At 62.7% G+C, this 15,752-nt stretch overlaps 1 protein-coding gene across 4 annotated transcripts in view; it reads left to right on the top strand.

Moving 5' to 3' along the window:
- The window catches only part of MTCL2 (microtubule crosslinking factor 2), a 36,202-nt gene that overhangs the window by 4,639 nt on the left and 15,811 nt on the right, over window positions 1-15,752 (top strand). For all 4 annotated transcript variants that reach the window (XM_062588843.1, XM_062588845.1, XM_062588842.1 and 1 more), the window contains exons 2-4: window positions 5,791-6,015; window positions 8,431-8,589; window positions 12,619-12,681. In XM_062588843.1, the coding sequence (XP_062444827.1) occupies window positions 5,791-6,015; window positions 8,431-8,589; window positions 12,619-12,681 (447 nt within the window). The remainder of the gene's footprint in view (window positions 1-5,790; window positions 6,016-8,430; window positions 8,590-12,618; window positions 12,682-15,752) is intronic.

The following is a 15,752-nucleotide window of genomic DNA, read 5'->3' as shown; positions in this document are numbered from 1 at the left end:
TTCGCCTGGCAAATTATAGCATAATTCCCTCGTCTGTCAGGTGGGGGCTCAGCGTTAATTGAAAGCTGCTGCTTTTGTCCTGTAATCTCGGAGGGAGGTGTGCTTGTTGCTCCTGGACAGTAATCCCCGTCTTCCCGGGGGGATCGCAGGCACGCAGCGCTGCCCGACAGGCCCAGGGCTGCGTGGCGGTGCACCCCTGAGCATCCCAAAAAGGGGCCGATGCTAAAAACGCGTGCAGCTTCCAGCTCCGTCTTTAAAAATTACCTATTTATTTCTTTTCCTCCACTGTGCTGGGGGACGGTCACTGCCGCAGGGCTTGGCCCGCGTCGGGCCCCGCTCAGCGGGGCGGTGGCACCGCGCGCCGTGGCCGCGCTGTCCTGCGGGCTGTCCCCCGAAGGCAGGCGGTCGCTGCTTGGCCGTGCCCCAAGCCTGGTGTTGCCAAACCCCTGCAGTATTTTTACTCTCAGCAGCGTGACAGCCGGTGATGTCATCATTATTTGCCTGATCCTGTTTTGAGGCCGTTGCTGCTTTCTGCCTCCGAAAGATAGCGAATCCCACTGACAAAGTCTGAACGTTGCATAGAGCAAATTCCCTTGGCCTTTTCTTGGTTTGCTGCGTTCCTGCGAGCGCCTGAGCTGGCACGTGCCTTTCCTCGGGTGAGGAGATCCGCGCTGTTTAACTCTTCCCGGTGCTGCCCGCAGTGGCTCGCGGCTGCGGCCGTGCGGGGCTGTCACCGGAAAGACCTGCCTCTTCCAGGTCTTGCCCCTTACAGCCTAACGGATGCCTCTCTTGGAGGCTGTGGTCCTGCAAAAGCATGTGAGAACATGATCATTCTGCTCTGAAAATGGCTTTTTTTCTTTCCTTTTTTTTTTTCTTTCCCCCTGAACTGGAACTAGAGTGCTCGTACCCTGCCTTGCAATTTCTTCGTTTCCTTAGTAATCTCCTGGGAGGAGGCAGCGTTGTCTCTTGCCTTCCTCCATCAGGTGTTGAGTGGTTCCCACGCAGGTAAGCGGGGTGTGTTTGCTTCTGCAAGCCGGGACCCTTAGCTATTTAAACCAGTCCCTTTGGATGGCAAGTTTCCCGCATCTTTTCCAAGACAGCTGATTTCCCTGGCAACTACCGTGGAAACGTGAAGCCTTTGCTGCGCTGTGTGTGTGCAGGCGGCAGAGGAGGGGGGAAGCGTAGACACGGCGGTGGATAAAGGGGTGACGGCGTTGGTGCCGCAGGGTGGAGGCGCTGGGTGGTACATCCGCGCTGGGGTGCCGGCGCGGCGCCTCGTCCCACCCGGAGGGTGACCGGCGACGCGCTGCTGGGGTTTGTGCGGCCACAGTGCTGGGACCTGGCGGTCCCCAGGGCGGTGGAGCAGCGGTGAAACGAAACGCGGTGGTAGCAAACGCGCCCGGGTCCTCCGGCCGAGAGCCCTTCAGGTCCCGCCGGGGAGAGGCCGGGCGGCCCCCACCGCTGCTCCGGGGCAGCGTTTCCCTCCCCGGTGAAGTGGGGTCGGGTCTTGAGCTCCCTCCCCGTGCGAGGGGGCTCTTCCCCTGCCCCTCCGTGGCACCTTGCTCCGGGAGCGTCCTAGTCCCCGCAAGGAATAACGTTGGAAAGAAGTTGCTTCTCTCCTCCGGTGTGGCCCCCTGCGCAGGGAGGCCATGCTGCCTCAGGTCTGCTGTCTCTCAGCTGCTTCTCGTGGTGGGTATTCGTGGCCTTGCTGATTTGCTCTCCCAGGTCCCCCTTTGCCCTCCTCAGCTCCAGTTCGCGCTTGGTTTGTCGTCGTTCCCGATGCTCCCTGTTTGCAGCGCCCTGAGTTTGGGATGTTTCCGAAGGGTTCCTGCCCACTCCTGCCCCTGCTCGTGCGTTTACTTGGCTGATTTTTTTTTTTTAATTCTGCTTTTTGAAAAGATGCAGCTTGACTCCGCCAAAGGTGCGGTCGTGGCGCTCAGCTGCAGGCACGGCTGGCGGGGGCCCTTGGAGGGTCACCCGTCGCCGCCCTCAGTCCTGCTCTCGCAGGGAAGGTTTTCCTGCATTTTCCCAGTTGACAGCTTCCCCTCCTATTCCTCTTATCCGACACCTTTTGTCTGGGCAGCTTTCCTGGGGGAGTTCGTTACAGCCCCTATCTCTGGTCGCGTCCAGTGGTGCCGCTGAGCTTTCCTGCCTGCTGCAATCCAGCCTTACCAGCCCCGTGCGGAGTGTCAGCTTTTCCTTCTAAGCTCTCTTCCAATTTGCTGGCATCTTTCTGGCCTCCAATCCTAATCCATTTATTATGGCTCAGACGAACAGCTTGCCTCCGAGGGAACGGCCCCGTCCGCGGGTAACGTCTTGGGCCGTGGTTTGCAGTTGCAGGCTTGCAGCTGCACGCCGCTTGATGGATTTATTGGCGTTACGGGCCCGGGTGAATTCCTGCTGTCGGAGCGAAACGGGGAAAGCCCCGAGTGCGCGGGACGCCTGGCCCGGGGGGCTCGGAGCCGCGCGGGTTGCTCCCGCGCGCTGCGCCGCGCCGCTCGGGCCCGCGCTCGCTCGACGGAGCTGTCGCTCCCGCCGCGCGGAGAAGGCTGTTTCTTCTCGCTTAACCTCGAGTTGCAAACGGGAGCTGATGCTGTCAGCGCCTGAACGACGTCCGAGCAGCCCCTTGTGCCTCTGCGTCTGTGCCGAGGCTGCCGCTGAGGTTGGTCAGCGGGCGTTTACTGAGGCCGAGGAAGAGGTGGAAGGCGGACCCGGCCCTGCGATTGCTTCCTGGTGGCAAAATGAGCTGAAAGCTCTGGTGCCCTGGGAGATGAGGCCCCGGTTTTATCGCTGGGCTGGACGTGCTGGCAGCGCTGCAGCCTGCAAGGCTGCTGTCCGTGATCCCTTCTCCAGGGGCAGCCGAACGGGTGCTCCCCCATGCCAGGCTTCCCTTGGCTGGTCGCAGCTCACTGGGGGGGCAGCTCCTGCCCGGGGGGCTCCCGTGGGGGCCCAGAGCTGGCTGCACCGGGTCCCAAAGAAGTGAGTGCGGTGGGCTCTGACCCCCAGGGTGTCGCTCGCTCCCCACCAGGCTGCAGGGAGCTGCTGCACCCATCCTCTCCATCGCACCTCTGCTCCTGGAGAGCGCTTGTCCCACCAGCACCATGGCTCTGCGTGGCAGGACATGAGGCTCCCCGGAGGGGGAATGGGCCAGCACCCTCCTCCCCGTGCGCCCTCTCCTCTGCCCTCTGTAAGGGTCTGCCCCTATCTAGCAAAGCGGTGGCCAAGTTTCCAAGATGTCCCAGTGTGCAGTGACCTGTCTGTGGCACCTCTTGCCCGTCCAGGGCTGCTGCTGGTGGCAGCCTGCCCTCGCTGGGATGTACTGGTCTGGGGGCGCTCCACTGCGTCGGGCTCTCAGGATGCTCCGTGGCCCCGGGCCTGGCCGGTCCTTCACCGCTCTCGATATTCCTGATGTCCCCATATTGCCTCTTCTCGCCTCCCGTCTCCTCTCCGGGCTCCCTCCCTCGCCTGCCTAGCTCCCTCCTCTGACACATCTTTTCCAAGACGACCTACATTTTTTCTCGCTGTAGCTGCTGCTGCCTGCAGAGACTCCTCTCCCTGCCCCCATCTTTCTCTTTATTCCACTTCAAATATTTACGGGCGCTCGTGCCATCTCCCCCGGGCCGCCTGCCTCGCCGCTTCGGCTCAGCCGATGCCGCGGGAACGGATCAGCGCTGTGCCTCGGTGCTACTCAGCCACTCTGGCAACAGCACCGAGTTGCTAGCAGCCGTCTGCCTCCCCCAGCACGTGTAGCGGTCTCCTGGGGTCAGCATGGGATGGACCCGAGGCCACTGCCCTCTCCCAGATAGTGGCCACATTGCTCCGGGCTTAAATGCAAGCGGACCAGAAGACCTTATCGCTGGTGAGACTGAGGTCAAAGTGCTGAGCCCAACCTCGTGCTCCACGGGTGACGGCGTGCTCGTGGACGGATGTGTGTGGGAAAGCAGGCCCTGCCTGCTCCTCTGTGCTGCAGGATGGTGTCCCCTCCGTGGGAGTCGGAGACCACCTTTTGGCAGCGGGTCTGGTATTGGTGGCCTGGTTTTGCATCCAGATAGGATCGGTGGTTCAGGACTGGTGCCTGGAAGAGGCAGGAGGTGCCGAGGCTGCGTGTCTCGTGGCACCGCAGCAGCCCACCAAAGCCCTCCAGCTCCTCCGCTTGCCTGGTGCGCGGGCTGTCATGCCCAGCGCCAGCTCCGGGGCCAGGCACTGAAATGGTGCTGTGCTTCGGGCATGGGGATGATCTGACGTCCGCGTTGCTGGCAGGAGGTCGCTCCTGACCCGGAGGGGCTCGGTGCCACGGTGGCAGCACCGGGCTGGTTTTTGGCAGGGGCGCGAGCCTGCTGCGCTTTTACCTCCCGCCGCACGTGGGCTGTGTGGCACGGCGTCCCGGGGCCTCCCGGCGCTGGTTCGCAGGGCCGGCGTCCGCAGAGAGCCGCGGCGCGGCGCGGGGGCCTCGTCTCGGGGCGCCCCCCGCCAGCAGGGAGCTGGCGCCCCGCGTTGGGGAGCGGGGTCCCGTCCCCCCGCCGGGGGCTCAGCGGGTGTCCGCGCCGCTCCCGTTCTCCGCTCGCAGGACGCGAAGCTGCCGGAGGGGTTTGTCCGGCTCGCGCTGGGCGCTGGCGGCGGGGCGGCCGAAGGAGCGGGAGGCGCTGGAGCTGCAGGATCGCTGGTACCCAGCGGGCTCTGAACCCCTCCTGTGAAAAAAGAGCGGGGGTTGATTTGCTTTCTCCTTTGGTGTCTTTAGCCCAGAAATAGTTGGTCCCGCTCGGTTCCGGTGAGACATCTCCCCGCCGTTCCTGGGGGACTGGGAGCTTTCCCAGCGCTTAGCAAAAGGGAGCTCCCAGGGAGCTGGATCTTTTGCGGAGAAGGACCTTCTCCTGAAGGCTCGCAGCGCGCTGGAGTTAAACGCTGCCCGGAGGCAGCGCCTGGCCCCCGGCAGAGCGTGGGCTGGTGGCTTCTGGGGTGCGGTGCCCGTCGCATGGCCCTGCCGCGCTACGGGCTCCTCTGGAGCAGAGCAAAGAGCCTCGATCGTAACGGCAAACCTAGCTTCTCCCCCGGCCCCGGGTCTGCCCCGGGGCTCGCGGTGGCGCGGGCACCGCTTGACGCGCGGGGTGGCACGCCAGCCACCACAGCCCAGCTTCAGGCGCCTGCCCGGGCCCGTCACAAGAGGGACCATTCATCGGTGCCAGGAGGCAGCTGTGGTCTGGAGAAAGAGTCCTTTGCTGTGACCAGGCCGTGTCCCTTGGTACGGTGGGAGTCACCGTCCGGGGGCTCGCGGGCGCCGTGTTCCTGGGCCGGGAGGCGATGTGCGGGGTCAGCGCTGCCACACAGAGCCCCAGCGCTTTGGGGTCAGCTGTGGGGCAGCGTTTCCCGGCCCGGCGCTCCCCAGCCTCTTCCGCCCATGCCCTCTCGCAGCCTTCGCTCGGGGGCACCGAAGGCAGCGAGCTGTGGGAGTTTGGGCCATAGCACGAGGGTGGGGAAGGGGCTGCTCATTTTGAGGGTGGCAAAGAAGCCGATGCTGTGGCAGGGTCGGGAGCGCCGCGGCCGGGCAGCGCTCCGAGCTCCCGGGCTCTCGCTGCCACCTCCGGCCCGGGAGGCGGCAAGGTCTGAGCATCTGCAGGGTGGAGGAGGGAGCCGCAGCGCTGGGTGCCAGGGGTGTCCTGTCCTGGTGTGTGCCACGGGCACCTGGCGAGGCTGGGTGCAGGAGACAAGTCCTGGCAGTTAGGAATGGTGGCCAGGAGGTGGCTGTGGGGTGCCCACGTTGCACGGGCCTCTCTGATGCACGTCTCCCCTCAGGATGAGATCGAGGAGCTACGCGCGGAGATGCTGGAGATGAGGGATGTCTACATGGAGGAGGATGTCTACCAGCTGCAGGAGCTCCGGCAGCAGCTGGACCAGGCCAGCAAGACCTGCCGCATCCTGCAGTACCGGCTGCGCAAGGCAGAACGCCGCAGCCTGCGCGTGGCGCAGACGGGGCAGGTGGACGGCGAGCTCATCCACAGCCTCGAGCAGGACGTCAAGGTAAGGCTGGGCTGCCGAGGTGCCCCTCTTTGCTTTCTCTTGGGGCTCCTGCACCCTGATGGCAGGGGACGTCTTCGGAGAGAGGGCCCAAGCACCCCACGATTCAGCGTGCAGGAGAATTGGGCACAGGCACGTTGGTGGACACAAGGGCCCTGGAGGGGACAAGGGTGGCTATGCCCTAGGGGCTGGGTCCCATGAGATCCCCACCATTGCTGGGGGGCCACTGATGCTGAGAGGGGGCAGACGGGGCGGAGAGCCCTTCACAGCTCGAGGGCACCCATGCCTTGATGGGACCTTGTCGTTCCTGGTGGTGCAAGAAGGGAGGAGCAGCGTTTCAGCTCGCAGGCGGTGGAGGAGGAGGAGGAGGAGGGCTGGCCAGAGGGCTGGAGGCTGTGCCGAAGCAGCTGCCGGTGGAGTGCGGGAGGCGGCTCGGAGCGAGGGAGGGGGCTCGGCGCCGGCCGCGCTCGCTGGCTGGGCAGGTTTGAACGGCCCAATGGCTCCCTGCGCTGGCAGCACGGGGCCGGGCCGCCCTCCCTGGCCGGCCCCTCCTGCGGGCCTGGGGGGCCGCGATGGGGGCCGCGGGCCCTCTCCTGCCGGGGAGGCCCTGCGCCGCCTCTGCGTGAGCCCACGCGGAGCCGGGACTGGCAGCAGAGCCGCGGCTCGGCTGGTCCTGGAAGCGCTGCCGGCGGCTCCCGGCGCCGGCCGAGTGTTTGCCGAGCGGCGTTACGGTGGCGCCCGGGGACGGCTCTAAGGGCTGGAGAACAGCTCAAGGGGCAGCTTACGGGCTGTGTCGAGAGGTGGGAGCGTGCGGCGGGGAGGTGCTCGATGCTGTTTGCTGGGTGACCTGAGCGCCTCTTAAGCCCGCATCCGAGCTGCACGGTCCGTCCCCGCACGTACTTCTCCTGCGCGCTTGCTCACGCTGGGAGCCCAGGCGTGCAAATCTCCCGGGAGCTGGAGCCAGCATGGACGGCCGTGGGGTCCCAGGGCCCCTCGCTCGCCCGCTCTCGGTGGCAGCGTTTTGGGGGAGCAGAGCCGCTCCCCATGCCGAGGAGAAGGGATGGGCAGCGCCCAGGCGGCTGCTCCCTCCCGGCTGCTCTGTGCACGAAGCCGGGGCTGGAGCGGAGCATCGCGAGAGTTTGCGGGGCAGAGTTTGAACCGGAGCCAGCAGGGCCCTTGCGCAGAGCAGTGCTGGAGTTGCCAAGCGTGCTAGCAGCAAACAGCCCGTCCTGCAGCAGAAACGTGCCACGAGAGGAGCTGGAGAGGCTCCGTCGGCCGGGCTGGAGTGGGGCTGCGAGCCTGTCTCACGCCGCCCAGGCCCGCCTGGCCCTGAGGGCTGTGCGGGGCTTTCGGGACCCCCGGGCACTTGCTGTGGGGCTCTAGCACCTGGCTTTGCCCAGGCCGTACCCGGGACGCTCAGGCTCTGCCAGCCACGAGGCGATCGCTCCCCCTGGCCCTGCTTGAATAGCTGCAGGGGTTAGGCGGGGGGCACCCTCCGCTCCCGGGCAGCTGGGAGGTTTTTTCCGTAACCTGATGCAGTGGCTCCCCTTTCTCCCCGAGGTCCGCGTCGGGAAGCCCTCCTCCCCAGCTGTCGTGCCGTGGCTCTCCTGGCTCGGCACGCGCGGGGCTCCCTCCCTGCGTGCACCGCCTGCTCCTGTGCTGGGCACTGGCTTTTCCAGCCCGTGGTGGGCACTGGCCTCGCAGCTTTGCGGCGTGGCCGGCGTGCCAGGCTCGGGAAGTGCAAAAGGGCAAAGAGTATCCCACAGCACGGTGACGCTCTTGGGGAAAATGAGGTTTTGTCAGTCTGTCAGCAGAGGAGCAGGCCTCTTGGAGGAGAGCACAGGGCAGGCACGGGGCAACAGTGGTCGCTGCACGCAGTGGAGAGGGCACACGCCAAAAGTGCAGAGGGCCTCCCGCTTTCTGCGGTTTTGCTGCAGGCCTGCAATGGGCACACGGTACTGCTGATGCGGCTTGTAGATGCTGGAGGGATGATGCCCAGCGACCTTCTGGCTCCCACTGCCGCGGTGCCTGTGTGCTGCAGGCCAGGGAAGGGCTGCCACGTGTGCCGCTTGTCCCTGGCTCCGTCTCCGGTGGCGCTTGCTTTGGAGATGCTGGCCATCTGCTCTCCCTGCTGTTCCCAGCTCCCTGTGCTGTCCGACTAACTGCTTGCTCAGATGGCAGCCTGTAGCCCCATGGCAACAAGGATAGGTGATTGCGTGGAGGGTTGTGGTTCTTTAGCATGGGAAAGAGCCCATCTCTTGTCCTGGAGGACTCAGAGCCTGAGAAATGGCTTGAGGATCTCCCTGGGCACCATCCTGGGACCGGAGGTATATGCAGGGTTCTGCCCTGGTGCTCCAAGCTGCTGCAGTCTCAACCCTGAGCACGCTGTGCCTGGTCTGATAACGGCTGTGTCCCCAGGTGGCCAAGGACGTCTCTGTGCGGCTGCACAACGAGCTGGAGGCAGTGGAGAAGAAGAGGATCAGACTGGAGGAGGAGAATGAAGACCTGCGCCAGAGGCTCATTGAGACGGAGCTGGCCAAGCAGGTGGCGCAGAACGAGATGGACAAGCTCAGAGAGGTGAGGGGGACGTGGGGGAGCAGGGTCCCTGGGTGGAGGATGGTGGCACGGGGTGGGGAAGGGAGGGAGCGAGAAGCATCGCCGAGGCACGTGCCGAGTGGTGCAAACCAATGCCCGGCTGTTAGCGGCGTGCGGGGAAAGCCAGCGAGGCTCTGCCCGTGGCCGGCTTCGTGGCGTCCCACCGCAGGAGCCCCAGCCCTGCTTGCTTTGCAGAAACCCAAGCTGCCTGGCCGAGGTGCTTCTGAAACCCGAGCAGCACACACTTGCTGCTCTGCGTCCAGCCCTGCTGTGAAGGGGGCACCGAGAGCAGGGACGTAGCGTCTCTGACCACGGCAGGGCTCGGCACAGCCTCTCTTCACCCGTCCTCGGGACGAGCGGCTCTTCCTAAGCCCGACGACCCGGGTGGTGCCCGGCTCCCTCCGCCCGGAGGCGATGGGCAGACCAAGCTACTCCGGTGCTGCAGGCTCGCGTAGCTCTGGCTCTTTCGTCAGGAGACGAGTGGAGTCGGCCCCCTCCTGCACGCGCCTTGCGAGCTCGAACGGGGCGAGCGCGCAGGGGCTGCGGAGCAGCCTCGGCCTGGCGGTGCTGGGGCTCGCTCGCAGCCGGGGGCGATGCCGCTCCCCGCGTGGCAGCAGACCCCCCCCCACCCCGGCCACTTGCCCTGGGTCTCGCCTGCCCGCTGGCGCGGGCCGTTTGCCGGACGGGAGCCAGTCGGGATAGCCGGCCGGTGCCTGCCCAGTCAGTGTTCACTCATGTTGGTTCCCGCTCGGTCCTCGGTGACCAAAAGGCATCCTGGTGACAGCAAAGGCTTGCCATCCCTCGCGGTGCTCGTAACCCACTTCCCTACTGCCCGGGATGCCGTGTCCCCGGGGAGCCTCCAGAAGCGTCGCTGGCTGAGCTGTTGGGGCAGTGTGCTGCAGGAGAGGCCGCAGCCGAGCCTCGCTCCCTGCCCGCCGGGAGCTGAGCCCTCCGTGGGAGAAGGAGGCAGGGAGGCCGTGAGCCTGTCCGTCTGTGGTTCCTGCTGCCCCGCCTGGCAGTGAGCCGGGATGTAGCTTGGGGTGGCCGGGACTGCTTGTGCCCTGGCTGCAGTTGGCGTTGAACCGAGCTCTTGGCGGTCTGTGCATGGGGATGCTTGAGAGATACTTGTGTCTTGCCGTGGCCAAAGGTCACTCTTGCCCGTGGTCCCTGTGCATCCTGACGTGAGGTGCCAGGGTGCACAGGGCGGTATCTTTCTGTACGCTGGTTTCAACGTGCTAGCAAGGCAGAAGTGTCCAGCCAAGCTATTACTGATGCCTGGCAGCGCTTCGCCAAATCTTCCAGCAGCAAAGGAGAGCAGATTTGTATGCGAAGCTTCTGGGCCATTAACGCTGGCTCTGCTGACTCACAGAGCATGGGACATGAGATGTCTCCTCTCTGCAGGTACACAAAGCCAAAGGGGATGCAGCAAACCGGACCTGCTTAGAGCAAAGACCAGTGCCTTGAGGGGCTATGAGCTGGCCCTCTCTAGGGCTGGCCCAGCTCCAGCCCCTTCTTGTTCGGGAGCCCGGTGGAGAAGAGCGCTCGGGGCTAGCAGCCTTCCGTTTGAGTCTCTTGGGAGTTACCCATCTGTGCTGGTGGGATGTCCCTGGAGACAAACCTGACAGTCCCTACAGATGAGCATGTAGGGGCAAAGCCAGACTCTCTCAGGCATTACTGCAGTGAGTCTTAGCTTTCTGGCAGGTTGGTCAGGGCCCGCACAGGGCTGTGTGGGCACGCAGGAGCCAGCCTTGCCGAGCAGCGTGGATCTGGTGCGCAGGAGTGCCAGGTGTGGCATGGTCTGTCTGTGAAAGCTGGCAGGTATCCAGCTGGGATTTCACGTTGCTGACTTATGTATGCTTGTGCTCTTGGAAGGTGCCCCTGCTGTGGTGCTCCACGAGCCAGGTGCCAGCGGAGGCTGCGCTGCTGGCAGGGAGCCTGCATGGGTAAAGCGGGTCCTCCCCAGGAGAGCCCTACAATGGCATGGCCCCAGGCTGGCAAGGGCATTAGGGTTACTTGCTTATTCCGGAGCACTAATTAGACAAACACGTGAATTAACAGCCCTCGGGCACCTCCTTGCTTCTGCCTGGAGGGAGCAGAACAGCAGCAGAGCTTGTTAGGAGTGAAGCAAACAGGAACTGAGGCTGGGGCAGGGCTGGGCTTGCCCCGAAGGGCAGATTATTTCTCCCTTGCAAGTGGCTTTTCCCGTAATTGGATAATTGTGGGGATGGGCAGTTAATCACTAGACCTTAGGCATTTGCACCTCTGGCTCCACCTATGTGCAGTGGCACAGGGATCCTTCCCAGAGGCATCTCCCAAGAGCTTGGGGCTCTTGGTGCAGGAGGCAGGAGCAAAGTGGGACCAGTCCAGGTACCCTGCCGGGGCAGAAGGAAGTGCCAGCTGGATGTATGGAGCTGCCCGCCACGGGAGTCTGGGGCTCTGGGCACAGCCATGGTGATGACAGCCGGCGCTTGACCCGGGGCCCTGCTCTTGGGGTGCCTGAGGCCAGGGAATGCCTTCTGCCAGCTCCCCCCGGCTGTGGGGTGAGGGCAAGCTGGTCCCCAGCGCCTTTGGGACGAGGATGCCAACGTGGCACAGCCTGCCCTTGGAAGAGCATTTGCAGCGGCAGACCCAGCCTTAATAGGAAAGCTTGGATCTCAGTCCCTTGGCACAGGCAGCAGCTTGCATTTCACAGCTGCTTTCTTTGGCTGCTGGGCCTCAGCGCCAGTTTGGAAAGAGGTCGAGGGCAGCCGCGTGCGTAGGCTGGCATCCGAGGGGCCCTGCGCCGGCCCGCCGCTCGCGGGCGCAGACCCTGGCTGCGGGGTGCCTGGCGCTGGGCACGCGCCCCCTCTCCTGCGGAGCAGTCCCGCTGTGTCGCCCAGCCTTGCTCCTGCTCCTGTGCCCGGAGGCTGCCCTTTCCTCCCCGTGCCCACAAGCTCGGGAGCCCCCAGGGTGGGATGGAGTGGGAGTATGGCTGGGACAGCTTAGTGCTTGCATGCTTTCCCCCTACTTTTCCTTCCCAGGTAACTGGCCCTGCTTTCCCTCTACCTTGGCCCTGGATACCTGCTTTCCCCCCCCCCCTTCTCCCTTGTGGCTCTGCCTGATGGAGGTGCAAGAGGCTGATTGCTTGGGAACGCAGCTGGTCTCCAGGCTCGCCAGTGCCCTGCGCTCTGGGGATTTACAGCCCAGCGCAGAGATCCCGGAGCGTCAGATTCTTTCGCAGCGGCGTTGCTTGCCGGGATTTACGAGGCAGAGCTCCCCGGGCTGGGCCGAGGCTCCCGGCAGCTGCTTGGGAGCGCTTAGGCTTGGTGCGAGCTCTGCAGCAATGATTCATCTCTGCCTGGAGCCCATGTGATAAAGCCACAGCCTGGTGAATGAGATTTAATTGGTTTTATGAGTGCTTCAAAGGCTGTGTGCTCGAGGAGTGACGCATCCCCCAGCCAAAATCACTGGCTTCAGGGCTCAGCTGAGCACATACGGTTCAACAGGTAAAATGAAGTTCTTGGGTTGCCTTACCCAGCCCTGCTGCCAGGTCCTTCATCTGCACAGGGCTCTCCTGGGACCTTCTTCGCTGCCTGTGTGGAGGGAGGAGGTGATGAGGAACATCTTCATCTGCTGTTCGCAAATTGGCATGCCCCAAGAGCTGTCACTTGGCCTGGGAATGGGATTTCCTGCTTTATCCAGCTCTGACATGGTGACCCATGACTCAGCCTCTCCGTGTCTCGTTTCCTGCTCTCTCACTAGTTGTGGTGCTTGATGCCTATGAGGAAAATTTCTGGCTAAGCTCCATGACATAAAGCTTGGCAGTTCAGGTCCTTCAAAGCAAGGGGCTGCAGCCCACTGGGACCACACAGCTCTGGCATTTTCCTTGGTTTCACAAGCTCCTGGAGAAGCTGGCATCACTTTTCTTGGCTGACCCCAAGGGGCATTGCATAGTGGGACCCTGCGTGCAGCAAGCCACTCCTGCTACCCTGGGGATTTGCTGTGGGTAACAGCTCTCTCTTCTCTCTGCAGAATTCCTTGAAGAAAAGGGGGTCTCGTTCTGTTGGGAAGACTGAAAAGAAGCCATCGGTGCAGGTATTTGTACCGTGTGCATCCGGGGCGCGTGGTGTTGGCCTGCTTGTACCAGAGGTGGCAACACCAGCTGGGAGGCTGGGGGTTGCTGGTGGCTGTGCCTGGCACAGAAGTAAATCTTGGGCATGGCAGTGACATCCCTTTGCAGAGCTTTTCTGCCTTCCTCAGGCCCCTACACAGGGAAGGAATTGATGCACTGCAGCATCTCCATCGTCCTCAACCACCCTCTTGTCTCGTTTATAAACAGAGTGTCAGCGGCTAGTCCAGCGGCTTTAACCCTTTGCTTTTGTCATGACCCAGTACTGTAGCAATGGGTTGAAGGACTTGGCTTTTACAATGCAGAGCCGCTGCTGGTCTAGTTCGGAGCTCTTGCGCCCTCCATCCCTCCTATCTGTGCTGAGTGGTGCTCAAGGGATTGCCAGAGAGCCCTACTGGAGGGCAAAGAACCACTTGATGGGTGGCAGAGCTCCTGCAGGCTGGGGTGTCCGAGCTCAGCTCCTGCCACAGAGCAGAGGGGGAGTGCAGGAGAGGCAGCAGGTCATGAGGATCCAGCTGTCCTGCAGCCACAGCCTGGGGCAAGTGGTGATGCTGCACGAGATGTTTCCCATCTGTCTGGCCTGGGTGCGTGGAGGGTGCAGGTGTTGCCACGTGTGCCATGGTGGGTCCGGGGTGTTGAGGTGTCTGTGGGGAGCAGTTTGATACTGTTTATTTCCCATTTTCTTCTGGCCCTGTCATGCTACAGGCTGCTGGACAAATGCAGGAGATGGGTTTTTTGTCAACTGGGGGAAGGATTTCATCTGTCACTTGCTGATGAGATGAGCGGCTGTGACCTGCTAATTCTATTACTAGGACTCAAAGGGGCAGAGCTACTGTTCTGGTAGTAAATATGGAAGTGAGTGCATTATTGCTCGTAAAATCCACTTTCAAAGGCAAAAGATCTGAAAGACTTCCTTCTGAGATGGAAGAGGATCAATAAGTCAGAGCTTTCCATCTTGCCCCACGTGGAGCTCAGCCTCTTGTACACCCTCAGTGTGGAGCTCTGGGCTGGATGAGCCAAGCCTGGTGGCCACGGACTGCTCCCGGTGATGCCAGGACCTCCATTATCTGGGGGGCAAGAGCAGGAAATGCTGATGTGATGCTGTGTTGGCCTCAAGAGGCTGAAGCGAGGTACAGATGATGTTGCAATCGCGCGACAAACTCGTCTTAGCAGCCAGCACAGTCCCCTGGAAGTCGGTGGGGCAGATTGACCCCAGTGGAGGATCAAGGCTGGTAACCATAGGCAGGGCAGAGGGACACCTGCATATGCTGGCTGGCACTGGAAGAGCTGCTCTCTTGCAGAGTGAAGGGGGGAGTCAGCTGTCCTGCAGATGACGTGGTCCTCCCCTCCACAAAGCTTGAGTGAGGGGTAGGAAAAAAAAAACCACATAAACCAGTTCCTGCCATGCCATGTTAAGAGCATCTCAGAGCAGGGACTGCTCAGCACCCTGAGGGTTTCTAGGTTGTTGGGGTCAGCACATCTGTCCCTGTGCAGCTGTGGGAAAAAGCTCTCCGAGCGCTTAAGGCCTTTCTCCGTTAGCCTTTCATTTGTGATCCCTCTTGCATCTTTGTCCCTGCGGGGCTCTTTCAGGCTAGCTGATGTTCCCAGAGTTCAGTTCCCAATGGCAGACCATCACTTTGCAACTCTGGCTGCAGCTGGTCCAGGACATGCCTGGCCTGGAGACCATCCAGCGCTCCCGCAGCAGCCCCTTCCTGAGGCTGAAGCACAACCCAGCCTCTGCCTCTCTTGCTGAGAAGCCAAAGGGGACAGGAAACCAAACCCAGCCCTTGGCCGCAGTAACACAACCCTCTGCTTCTCCAGCTGTCACCTTTGCAGACAGCCCTGCTGCTGCCCAGCCTGGGAACGTGGGGTTGGATGTGGCCCAAGGTCTGTGGTAGGTCTGTCCCTCCAAGGAGAGCAGGAAGGAGCCGACCCTGGCTCAGAGCTGTGGGTAACACTGGAAAGAAAACCTCAAGCTTCCTGGGGCCCCTGTGAGCTTTCATTTTACTCGAGAAACTGCCATTTTCAGCTGGCATCTGTTGGGCTGTTCTCTGCGTGCTCTTGCAGTGCTGAACTCCCACCTGTGGGCCAAATACAAATAATCCTGAGAGCCCAGGGGTGGTTGGGGCTCTTGAGACACAAATCTGGCATAAATGCCATGACTTTCTGTCTGCTCCCCGGCCGCTGCGGCTGGGGCACGCGCGGGGCTGAGCAAGCTCGGCCGGGTGCCTCTCGCGGAGTGCAGCCCCTCGTGACTCGTTGGTGGCTTCCTGGGCCCGCTTCCTGCTCGGCCGGGCTGGGACAGCGTCTGCGCTCGAATACAGTGCGTGGTGGTGGGGCAGGCTTGAAGCTGAGGTCTGTTCTCTCTCCCCCAGACCACAGGAGTGCTCAAGGGGAGGAGGTTGGTCGTAGCCCAGGTGCGCGGCAGCCCCGTGCCTGCCCCTCTCGCTATGCACTGCCTGTTTCGAGGGCCAGTGAGAAAATGCAGCCAGCTGCCTTTCTCCTGGGAAAACAGGAACTGATGTCACGTCTGCTCCGGGCGGACAGCGGCGAGCACAAAGCTAGCCGTTGCCGCCGTTAATCTCCGTAGCCAATTACGAAGGACAGGCTTCTGAGGCAGAATATAGCTTTAATGCGCCTTAGCAAGGTCAGGTCTTTGTGCGAGCGCTGCGCGTACCTCGAGGGAGCCCTGTTTGCAAACCAGCACTGAAGAGGAGGCTGGCGTTTGGGACCTGCCGTTCCCACCGTCTTCTGCTCTCGCAGTCACGGCTCTGCGCTCTGGAAAAGGGCTCAGCACCCCAAACGCACTGGACATGCAGTGAGAAAATGCACCCCTTACTGAGGTCTCTGCGCATAAGCAGGTGCCAGGCTTGTTCCCGCAGGTCCAGGCACGACGTGCCGCTCTTGGCAGCGGGAGCTCTGTTTGCTCTGGTATCGGCCCCAGGGGAGGAGCACTGGGTGCTTGGTCCCTGGGCAGCAGCTTCTCGCAGTCTCCCAGGAGCTGCGTGCAGGAAAAGGGCAGCAGGCTGGATTTTCT

This window comes from Rhea pennata, chromosome 16 (genome assembly GCF_028389875.1).
Source record: "Rhea pennata isolate bPtePen1 chromosome 16, bPtePen1.pri, whole genome shotgun sequence".
NCBI classification, from domain to species: Eukaryota; Metazoa; Chordata; class Aves; order Rheiformes; family Rheidae; genus Rhea; species Rhea pennata.
Note: the sequence above shows the minus strand (reverse complement) of the source record. Positions and strands in the feature narration are given on the sequence as shown.